This window comes from Garra rufa, chromosome 21, assembly GCF_049309525.1.
Source record: "Garra rufa chromosome 21, GarRuf1.0, whole genome shotgun sequence".
Taxonomy (NCBI): Eukaryota; Metazoa; Chordata; class Actinopteri; order Cypriniformes; family Cyprinidae; genus Garra; species Garra rufa.
In genome coordinates, this window is record NC_133381.1 from 32,887,876 (window position 1) to 32,900,271 (window position 12,396).

At 34.6% G+C, this 12,396-nt stretch overlaps 1 protein-coding gene across 1 annotated transcript in view; it reads right to left on the reverse strand.

Moving 5' to 3' along the window:
- Positions 1 to 5,688: 5,688 nt before the first annotated feature.
- The window catches only part of plekhh1 (pleckstrin homology domain containing, family H (with MyTH4 domain) member 1), a 42,445-nt gene continuing 35,737 nt past the window's right edge, over positions 5,689 to 12,396 (reverse strand). Inside the window, exons 22-29 of the mRNA XM_073826601.1 lie at positions 12,123 to 12,278; positions 11,930 to 12,027; positions 11,687 to 11,828; positions 11,454 to 11,593; positions 10,366 to 10,495; positions 10,104 to 10,187; positions 7,014 to 7,160; positions 5,689 to 6,596 (exon numbers count right to left, since the gene is read on the reverse strand). Of these exons, the coding sequence (XP_073682702.1) occupies positions 6,414 to 6,596; positions 7,014 to 7,160; positions 10,104 to 10,187; positions 10,366 to 10,495; positions 11,454 to 11,593; positions 11,687 to 11,828; positions 11,930 to 12,027; positions 12,123 to 12,278 (1,080 nt within the window). The 3' untranslated portion in view covers positions 5,689 to 6,413. The remainder of the gene's footprint in view (positions 6,597 to 7,013; positions 7,161 to 10,103; positions 10,188 to 10,365; positions 10,496 to 11,453; positions 11,594 to 11,686; positions 11,829 to 11,929; positions 12,028 to 12,122; positions 12,279 to 12,396) is intronic.

Consider the following 12,396-nt stretch of genomic DNA (forward strand, 5'->3'; position numbering starts at 1 on the left):
CATAAGCAGGTGCAGTTGTATTGTTATTTTGTTTTCTGTCTTTGTTTTCCTGACGAACATTTATTAGACTGCATCGGAAACAGAAATGTTAATTTCGGTTATTTTATTTCTCCAACCGACAACTGACGTAAACCGCTAAATTCGTTTTCAGGGATTAATTATACACAAGCAAGAAGCAGCATAAACATCAGAACCTCACGCGCAGAGCTTATGCACAGAGAAAAACCCAATAAACCTATATATAATAATAAATAAAATAGGCCCACATAAGAAATATATGTTTTTCTTTTCTGAATGAATAATAATTTAACAAATTAATAAGTAGCAACTAGCAAGCCTATATGCATAATTTTAGGCAATTTCTGTGATGCGCCCTTAAACCAGCATCTTGTTTCCATTTATTTATTTATTTTACAAATAGCCTACGCGTTTTTTTTATTTTTTTTTATTGTGATTGTACACAAATAACAGAAATATGTAAAATATCATAGTTTTAAGCAATGCCGTACTCTTGAACGAGTATTGTAAGCTGTATCCACTTTATTAAGGGGAAAAAAATCAAGTGATCCTGACGGCGCCGCGGGCAGTTAAATAACTCGACAACTTTCACCTTCAGAATAAAATACATTAGGCTATATATTTCAGCGTTTTAAAGCAACATCAAATTAAGATATGCATGTTTAAGAGGTAGTTCGTCTTTTTCTTTTTCTAAGATACACAATTTTAGATACACTGACAATTAATTTGAGTAGAGACATATAGAAATGGGAAGGATAAATATAAACTACAGTATTTTTGCGATTTTGGTGCTTAGAAATTTATTCTAAGCGGCCGCGGGCGAATAATATAGTTAATATAGCGCGGAGCGGGTGGATGCGGAATAAAACCTCGTGGAAGCGGGACTGGAAAAGCACTTTGTTATATCCTATAGACTATTTAGATACTTCATCATCAAGCAAAAATTTATTCATAAGCAGGAGCAGTTTTATTATTATTTTCTTTCATTTTTCTCCTGTTGAACTTTTATTAGACTGCATTGAAAATAGAAAGGTAATTTCTGTTTTTTTTCTCCAAACGACAACCGACGCGTTTAGTTATTATTAACGACAAGATTGTGTTAAATTACATTTAAATTGAAACGTGACTGTGACACATTAATAACAGTTAAATTCGTTTGGAGGGGTTAATTGTACACAAGCAAAAAGCAGCATAAACATCAGAACATCACGCGCAGATCTTATGCACAGAGAAAACCCAAAAAAGCTGTATGTAAAATAAAAAAAAATGCCCATATGCGAAATATAAATTTCTTAATGAATAATAATTTAACAAAACGAAATAAAATAAAATTAATAAGTAGCAAGCCTATATGCAGAATTGTAGGCAATTTCTGTGACGCGCCCTTGAACCAGCATGGTGTTTAAATTATTTTTTTTTTTTACAAATAGCATACACATCTGTTTTTTCATTGTGATTAAAGGGGGAAAAAACGTGATCTTGACGGCGCCGCAGGCAGTTAAATAACTGGACCACTTTCACCTTCAGAATAAAATACATTATATATTTCAGCGTTTTAAAGCAACATCAAATTAAGATATGCATGTTTAAGAGGTAGTTCCTCTTTTTCTTTTTCTAAGATACACAATTTTAGATACACTGACAATTAATTTGAGTATAGAGGAATAGAAATGGAGAGGTTAAATATAAATTACTGTTTTTATAGAGTTAAAAATTAATTAATTTATTTATTAGTATTATTACTATTATTATTTTGATCTGTTTTTGCGATTTTGGTGCTTAGAAATTTATTCTAAGCGGGCAGCGGGCGAATAATATAGTTAATATAGCGCGGAGCGGGTGGATGCGGAATAAAACCTCGTGGAATCGGGATTGGAAAAGCACTTCATTGTTATATCCTGTAGACTATACTTCATCATCAAGCATGGGCGTCCGAAGCAAAATAAATGTGGGTGGGTCCTCCCCCAGAAAATAAATACTTTAGTATATGCCATTTTCTGTAGTCTGGTGCCTTTTATTTAATGTTTTTACACAATGCAAATACTCCATATTTACAAATATTACAAAAGACAGCTGTTCTGCAACATTTTCAGTGGCGCAAGTGATAACACGAGTAACATGTCGTTTTTGACGCGGGAGACCCGAGTTCGTATCCGCCTTTTGGTGAAATCATTTTCGAAATCGTCTCCTTTTTCACTTATATCATATCGGAAAGGCATTTGTTTATTTGTTAATTAATGAAATAATTGAAAAGTTGAAATAAAGTATCAACTAGGGTTAGGTCACCTACCGTAAGTGTATCTGAGCACTATACTGTACTTTTAGGAGTGTTAATAATTAATTTTATTATTATTATTATTGTCTTTAGATTTGTTCTTACATTTTGATGCCGTACATTATTATGACGCACTGCCCATGCAGTTTTTTTTTTCTTTTTTCTTAAAAACTAATTGAAGTGAAAGGGAAGAAACCCATGTAGATTTGGCCTAATGTCCATAAATACTAGCCTAGTATTATATCCTAATATAGAAAATAATTTAGACAAATAAACAGAAGGCTCACTTTTGAAAACAATAAAGCTTAGCCTATATGACTGACAACGAATACAACAATTGTTAAGTATCAAAAGTGCTCCAGTGAGTTATGCAATTTTTTTCCACCTTTTTTTCTTTTTCTTTTTTTTTTTTTTAAAGTGGAAAAGTAGTTCTTCTATTTCGGAGAAGTTCATTAAGTCTGTCTCTTAACAGCTTCCAGTGACGAACCGCGGGTACTCCGACCAACGATCAGTAAAAGTTTTTTTTTTTTTTTTAATTCATCTTTAAACAGCTCCGATTTACATCATTTTAGCCTGGAACTAGGCTTAAGTCTGTTCTGGGAAACCAAAGGGAAGTGTATTTTTTTTTTTTTTCAGTTTTCTGAAAAGTAGCCGTTGATGAGGCATCAGAGTTAAGCGGCATGCATGATAAAGAGCGAAATGTTTATGAATGGCAGAGTGGGGGTGGGGTGGGGTGTTGAATGCTGTCTGTTGCCTTGTTGTAATCAACATTTGGAGACTTGGGGGTGCTGGGGGCGGATTCCGACTGCATTCAGTTGCATTTCGAATTCAGCATTCAAATGCATGCCAGGGAGAAGGGGAAAGCTTTCCTCACACGCTCCACTTTTTTCAAAACATTAGTGTCCAACCTGACACGCGGGTCAGTGGATAAACAACCCGAACCCGACCGTTTTCAAATAACCCACCCGCAACTCGGACCGCAGAATAAAAAAAATAAATATTGTACCCGACCCGCCTCCTGACCCGTATGTTTAATACTAAAGTGATTAAGCTGTGGAGATGCAGTCTGAAATATCCCGACATCAGAAATCCATTGGTGTACAAGCTAAAAAATAATATTAAAATAAAACAATGTGTCCTGTTGTAAAGTCGTTGCCGTATTGTTGTGTATGAAGTTCAGATGTTATTATTTTAAGAAATATATATGTTTTAGGATTCTCCTTATTTTTGTTTTAGACATCCATCAATTACGGTGAATAAAAAAAATTCCGCGCTGGTGGAAACAAGACTTTCGCTTCTACTTTTGATACCGGTGTTCGGACGTTTTTCTAAAAAAAAAAAAGAATTCAAAATTCAAAATTTATTGTCATAAAAACAGAAGGTGAATATAATTCAAAAATGTTAAGTATTTGCTGATTAAAGAAAACATGAAGGATGCCGCTTAATATTTGGCTTTTACGTGAACTTTAAAGCTTATCCCTCATTCCATTTGTTTTCTTTGTTTTGTAATCTTTATATTATTTTCGTGAAATGTAGTTTTGTTCAACATGCATTTCTCGTGGCCACGAGTTTAATGAATAAACCAACATGCGTGACATTAGTAACCCAGAATTATTTGAGATATTTCGTATTGAGTTAAGAAATTGTTTGCCTATATTAATGGTTATAGAAATTAATACAATATTAAATAATTATACAGGCGATGCTGTATATGCTAATGCTGTCTGTGCGCAATGTAGACAGCTTTCACAAGTGTTTACATGTATTACATGTTGGCCTACTTCAAATTAAATAGCCCTGCAAGAAACATTTCATGTATCCCACAATCTTGTCCATTGACTGACCTTCTTTTTTTCCCATTATATTTGTATTATTTGTTTGTATTCGTTATTTTTTCCTTCATTTTGATCTCGTTACATAACATTCTGAATGTAAATGATACTGTAAAGGTTCTATGACTGGGGTTTTTACTGGAATGCAGTTTAAAGGTTAAATTTAACATATATTGTATTTTATTTAGTCTAATAGACAAATAACTGAAGAGTGAATCATTCACGTAGTTTCATTTGGAAATAATTTATCGTCACACAGTAAAATAGGCCTACATTCCTTCTCTTAACTAAAGAATTGAACATATAAAATATGAATTGAACATATTTTATTTTGTTTAGTCTAATTAACAGACTAGACTATATAAATATTAAACTGTTTTACTGAGAAATGAATCATTCACGTAGTTTCATTTGTAAATGAAAACATCATGTATCGTCACACACGGGGATAAATACAATCAAAAAGTCAAAACGTAATTGGCATAATTGTCAGGCGTTAAAAATAAATAGCCCTAACCAGGTATTGAAATAATAATAACCTATAATAAGAATAAATAATAAGTGATTTAGAGCTATCTACTTTTTTCTTTATTGTGAATCGCTTAACCTAAATAACTTTATATATGCTATTTGGCATATATTTAGCAAATATTGTGAACTACAATTATGCCAATAAAGTTTTGACTTTATGATTGTATTAATGCCCGTGTGTGACCATACGATTTACAAATGGAACGTGAATGATTCACTCGACAATGAAACACTATATAGGTTATAAAGACTAAAAATGAATATATGCCATATAGTATAATCAAAGCTTTCATGGCATGTCAGCATTTATCATTTAGATTCGGAATGTTAAGAGATCGAAATTAAGTGGGACATACTGAATATAAACGAATAATACATTTATTACAGAAAAAAAGGATCAATTAATGGATAAGACTTAAGGATGCATAAAATGTTTCTTGCAGGGCTATTTAATTTGAAGTACTTATATGTAATAAATTCTTGATAAACTTTTGAATGCTGTCTACATCGCGCACAGACATTCGCATATACAGCATTGCCTATTGTTAATATATAAGTTAATATTGCATTATTTTCTATAACAATTAATAAAAACATTTCTTAACTCAAAATAAAAAATATTAATAAACCTATCTCTGATAATCCTGGGTTGTGGTTACGCAGGTTTGTTTATGCATTACACATAAGGATGTCGTTACCTCGACCAAATAATCTTGTGGCCACGACATAATATGACATTCCCAGGAATTAATATCTCGTGGCAACGACAAAAAGTAATATGATGTTCCTACGAATTCATTTGTGTGGCCACGACAAACATAAGTGAACCGAAGGTGTCCCCTCCAGGTTACCGTACCTTTTAGTTTGCGGCAATGTTTTCAGCCTGCTCCAGTCCAGTGCGTTACATGACCGCCCCCTACTGATCATGTCTTTCCTATGTCATTGTATTTTCCGTGTTCCTTTGGAATACACCGGCGTCACGCGAGACCACTTTACTTCCCGCGCGCATTTTAAATGGCCAGATCTGTAGTACTATGAAAAATGGCACGAAAACAACCTTTTAAGCCCAAACTCCAGAACTTCACATAGTGCTGATGACATTTTCATGTCATTTCCTGCTTGCACTACAACTAGACAAGTCGTGTACCACATAAGTCAGTCATTTATATACCAGTTAGCTAGTTTCCGCTCATGTATTAGAGATGATCTGTGTAATGTTTCTAAACATCCTGATATTCACTGTATAAACTTCATATGACTGATGGTTCCGTTAATTAATGTACCGTTAAACAGTGGAAATGTCCTGAACCAATATAAACGAAAAACGTTTAACTAACTAAACATCAAAAAATTCAAACAAAGACAGAAATAAAATCATGTTACGCACAAATGATGAAGTCAAACCGTGTCTGTAACTGGACGTCCAGTTTAAAAGCTCCAATTGCTTAAAAATGAGCGCCAAACTTTTTGCATTCAAGAATAAAATACTCTTGGATCTGCTCTGACTCGGTGGGTGATCTTCTAAGGGTGGGTTCCTATGAGTCTCTATTTAAATACCCACTTTGTGATGTGTTTATTTGTTGGAATACGAACAGTGTGCAAGTGGTGACCGTTTCGCACAATAAATAACTTTGAGTTTATGGTTCGAAACTTCAAACACATAATCCTTGAATTGTATCCCAAACTTAATGATCTGAATATTTCCCAAAATGTGTTTTTATTTGTTTGCAGACCATGGTTGCTGATGTATCTTGGTTTTAAAGTAGAGTTGGGCCTTTGGTAGTGTATGTCATTGAGGGGAAGTGTCGGCTGTCAATGTCCCAGAGCTTCCTGTCTCCTTGAGGACCCAGCGTTGAGCCTTGAGTCTGGTTTCCGGCCCCTGGTAAGCTGGAGGTCCAGTAGTTAATATAACTAGCCATAAGGAGCGTCAGTTCCAGGATCTACAGCATTGAGAGAGAAAGAGACAATGAACCTTGCTATGACTTGCTTCCAGTGTATCAGGCCAAAATAGACACAACAAACCACAGATATGCGAATAAAGATCATGCTCAGACTAACGTTGGAGCTTATTAGCACTTCCTGTATCATGCAATGCTATATGAGTAAAACTCTCACTGAAAAACCTGTTTTTATCATCGGATAGTGGTTTCAAAGGGGGGTGTAGGAGTTTAACTCAGGTTTTAAGTTGTTTTAAAGTTCTGATTTTACCCCCACACACTTCAGATCAGGTTTTTAAGATTTGAGCTAATAAAATGTAATGGTAAAAGCACCACGTATATCAGAATTCAGTCTTTACTGGCTGCATTTGGAAATGCAGTTAAACTGTGTTTTACCTTTTGTGACTTAGCATGCCTTACCTTTGGTTTAGCCATTGCGAATAAAAGTTTATCCACAGTCTTCTTGCCCAAAGTCTGGTCTTTAATCTGGCTGACCACAAGCATGAAATCTTCCTTGCAGCCTCCGAAGGTGATCACTGACTGGTATGGATATGTGACGAATGGGTGCTAAAGAAAAGCAAAGCACACTAATCAAGATATTAACAATCTCTTATAGCTCAAAAGCATGTAAACGCTAGAGTTTCTTTTTAATTTGCATTAAATTGATCCAGATAAGTGACAAGAAAGAGTTTTATATTGCTATGAAATGTTCTATTTCAAACAAATGCTGGTTTCTTTCTATTCTGGGGGAAAAACATGGTTTCTACAAAAATTTCATCCAAGATGTACATGTCTTTTTTTCTTAGCTGAAAAGAACTTAAAGGAGTAGTTCACTTTCAGAACAAAAATTTACAGATAATGTACTCACCCCCTTGTCATACAAGATGTTATTTTTTCAGTCGTAAAGAAATTGTTTTTTGAAGAAAACATTTCAGAATTTCTCTCCGTATAATGGACTTCTATGGTGCCCCCGGGTTTGAACTTCCAAAATGCAGTTTAAATGCAGCTTCAAAGGGCTCTAAATGATCCCAGCTGAGGAAGAAGGGTCTTATTTAGCGAAACGATCGGTTATTTTCTAAAAACATTTACAATTTATATACTTTTTAATCTCTACACCGAGTACACACAGAGCTAGACAAGATGAGCATTTGAGGTTAAAAAGTATATAAATTGTAATTTTTTTAGAAAATAACCAATTGTTTTGCTAGATAAGACCCTTGCTTCCTCAGCTGTGATCGTTTAGAGCCCTTTGAAGCTGCATTTTGGACGTTCAAACTTGGGGGCACCATAGAAGTCCATTATATGGACAGAAATCCTGAAATGTTTTCCTCAAAAAACATAATTTCCTTACGACTGAAGAAAGAAAGACGTGAACATCTTGGATGACAAGGGGGTGAGTACATTATCTGTAAATTTTTGTCCTTTAAGTTCTTTTCAGCTGAAGGTTTTTTAAGGAAAACATTCTAGGATTTTTTCTTCATATAGTGGACTTCAGTGGTGGCCAGCGGGTTAAAGGTCCAAACTGCAGTTTTTCGACTGAAGAAAGAAAGACATGAACATCTTGGATGACATGGAGGTGAGTTAATTATCAGGAATTTTTTATTCTGGAAGTGAACTAATCCTTTAAGCACCTCAACTGTTTTTTTCTCTTTGTGAGCAGGTGAGAACAGTCACTGCATGGAGAGGTTAAAGCAAAATAGACATAAAAATAGAAAACTGAAAATTACAGAGTCTGCTCGACCCTGTTTATTTTTCTCAAAACCACCAGACTTCTCCAAGTGAGAATACAGCCAACTGGGCAACATATAAGGACTACAGCTTTTCCAACATTTCAAACAGGCACACCTGCCAATATGGCCCTCTAAGTGCCAGATAGATTTTATAGTTCTTGAAGCCTACAGAATGAAAAAAAAGTACTCAGCCAAGAGAGGGCACTAAAGCTCTGAAATGAAGTGCACTTACAATATAATTCCAGCAGGTTTGTGCACCTTTTTTTTCAGGAACTGCATGATGCAAACCCACAATTATGTGAGTTTCTGTGAGTTATAAAGTCCGAATTGTGAGATATAACTCACAATTCTGACATATTTTCTCAGAAATGCAAGTATATATTCTGCAATTGTGAGTTCATATCATGCAATTCTGAGAAAATATATTTATAATATAACTTATAGGTCACAATTGCCAGTGTTTTCTCAAAATTGCCTGATAAAAACTCACAATGGCGAGTTATAAAGTCAGAATTGTAAGATATAAAATTACAATTCAGATTTTTTTTTCTCAGAATTGGGAGTTTATATTCTGCAATTCTGACTTTATAACACAACTGTGGGTTATTAGGAGATGTAAACTTGCAATTGTGAGAAAAAAGTCGAAATTGCAAGATATAAACTGACTTTTCTCCGAATTGCATAATATAAACTCAAAATTGCAATAAATTAAGTCATAATTGCAAGTTTATGTCTCACAATTCTGACTTAACTTGCAATTGTGTTAAAAGTCAGAATTGCAGAATATAAACTTGCAATTCTGAGAAATAGTCTTGCAAGATATAAATTCAAAATTCTGACATTTTAGAATTGTGAGTTAATATCATGCAATACTGAGAAAAAACATCAGATTTGAGACTTTCTATCTCACAATTCTGAGATAGATTCTCAGAATTGCATAATATGATATCAATTGCAAGAAATGAAGTCAGAATTGCAAGTTTACATCTCAATTCTGATTTAATTCGCAATTGTTAAAAAGTCAGAATTGCAAGATATAAACTCGCAATTCAAAAATGTCAGAATTTTGAATTTATATCTTGCAAGACTATTTCTCAGAATTGAGTTTGTCTCACAATTCTGACTTTATAACTCGCAATTGCGAGTTTATATCACAATTCTGAGAAAAAAAAAGAGAGATTTACAAGATAAAAAGTCACAATTACCTTTTTTAGGTGGGCTTACTAGGTGGATAAATATCTGGTTATGTGCAACCAATGTTTTAAAAAAATGGCAGGGATGTCATGGAACAGTACAGTCTTTTGAAAATTAATTAGATTGTGATCATTTTATATGAAAATAATTTTAAATGATGTTATAAATAGTCTATATGATGTAATGGTTGTGATCAGTAGTATAGTATTTTTTCATTTCTAATGTCAAAACACTATGTCCAAAAATGATTTAACCCTACATTTCTCTGGAATGAATGTACTTTACAGATTTATAAATAATTAGAGGTACGTTACAGTTACATCACATCACATCCTTTGTTAGTGTTACATTCTCATTACAGCTTTATATTTGCGGTGTTGCACACTTGACTTGTAGGCTTTTATTAAATGAGCTTTACTGTAAGCATGTTTTTCATTTGTTTTTACAACCGAAGGGAGTCTAAATGATTTTCTGTGGTAATCAACAGCACACTTAAGAGCTTAGGTTGTAAATGACCCATAATATTCCTTTAATGCAGTCTAACATTCTTAAACTATAAGTACAGGAAGTATCCGCATTCACTCACCATTGTGTAGTCCAGGACACTCAGACCATCCTCATTAATAGCCAACCACACTCGAGTTTGCTCCAGTGAAGAGGGAGGCAATGGCTGTGCACCAACAGAGTAGGAGTAAAAGTGGGAGATATTCAGTCATGTTTTAACAGCCCTTTTGTGAAAAAGTACATCTGAAAATCTTTTTAAAAAGTCAAGGTTGTGTAGAACATAGCACTTAGTTTGTCAGTGGCTAAGGAAACTGTAACCCTATCTAATGTACATCTGATCTTACCTTGGCACTGAACAGCTTGGCCCCAAACAGAGGCCACTTACGGGCCACGGTTAGGTAGATTCTCACACATTCGGAGGCTGTGCATCCATGAAGAACAGACCACTTAGTGGCCAAACGCTCAGCGAGTTCCCTGTGGGTAAAGTATTTGTATGAAGTTAGGTCCACTGAACATTTAAGTTTTCATGATAATGTGCAGTTGAGGTCAAAAGTTTACATAAACCTTGCAGAATCTGCAAAATATTAACTGTTTTATATATATATATATATATATATATATATATATATATATATATATATATATATATATACTGACCTGAACAAGATATTTACATATAGTCCACAAGAAAAAAATAATAGTTGAATTTATTAAAATGACCTTGTTAAAAAGTTTACACACACTTGATTCTTAATACTGTGTTGTTACCTGAATGATCCACAGCTGTGTTTTTTGTTGAGTCCCTTGTTTGTCCTGAACAGTTAAACTGCCCGCTGTTCTTCAGAAAAGTCCTTCAGGTCCAACAGATTCTTTGGCTTTTCAACTTTTTTGAATATTTGAACCCTTTCCAACAATCACTGTATGCTTTTGAAATCCATCTTTTCATGCCGAGGACAACTGAGAGACTCATATGCAACTATTGCAGAAGGTTCGAAAATGCTCACTGATGCTTCAGAAGAAAAAAATCATACAGTCATTGTTGGAAAGAGTTCAAACACACTAAAATGCTTAAATTTGTGAAAAACAGCAGGCAGTTTAACTGTTCAGAACGAACAAGAACAAAAAAAAAACAGCTGTGGATCATTCAGGTGACAACACAGTATTAAGAATGAAGTGTATGTAAACTTTTGAACAGGGTCATTTTTGTAAAATCAACTATTATTTTCTCTTGTGGACTATTATGTAAACGTCTTTGATGTGAAATATCTTATTAATGTCAATACTAAGTAAAAAATAATATACATTTTGTACGATTCCTTATATTTTGCTAAATAATTAACATTTAGCAGATTCTGCAAAGTGTATGTACACTTTTGACTTCAGCTGTACATTATAAACATGAATGCAAAGTGATTATAATGTACTCAATCACCTGAGCTGCTCCATGCTGCATTCCTGCTTGTAGCGTTTAGGGTAAAACCGCTCCAGTACCTGCAGAAGGACCTGTTGGGTCTTCGGCTGAGAAGAACCACCAGGAGACATTGCTGGGCGGTCTAGGTCACCATGTTCGACCTAAAAGATAAATGTAAGTGAGGTGTATTTGTGATCCACCACTTCGAATACACTTACAGCACCCTCAAACACTTGATCTACATTATCACACACCTGTGCCATCAGCGCAGCCACCTCTAGAGCCAGTTCTTTACTGACAGGGAAGTGTCCTTGTTGTACCTCTTCATTTACTTGATAAGCCAGCAGGAGGCGCTCTCGCTCAGTCTCCCCCTTAGCCTGAGCTCGGAAACACAGCCTACAAGGAAGATTAACTGCTTTTAAAATTTGAACATTAATAATATTTGATTTTGACAGATATTGGGTATACAAGACCACAATTTTTCTTTTCAAACGTACCTGCTTTTATAAGTGAGACGAACAATCCGTGTTCCTTCATATTTTCCAGGATGAAGTTCTTTTAGTGCCTGTTCCCACTTTGAGATCACATCACAAATCTGCACCAAGAGATTAAAAAAATAATAATTTAATTATATTTTAATATGTTTTACCTACTTTGTAAAAGCTCTGATATTCAGTGTTCATATTTTACTTTATTGCTGGGCTGCAGACAGTGCTCCAGGTCTTTTCCAGAGGGGTCGTCAGTGAAAAGCGCAAAGCCTGAAATCTGTGGCTTCCTCATGCCTGCTCTCTGGTTGACTGTGTTCAGGAACTCCTCCACTGTGGTGGAACCATCAAAACCTACGACCTGTAGAGATGGAGAAAGATAAAGATGTTTTGCTTTCTATGCAGGGTCAGAAAGCTTTCGGATTTCATCAAAATATCTCAATTTGTGTTCTGAAGATGAAGGTCTAATGGAATCGGAA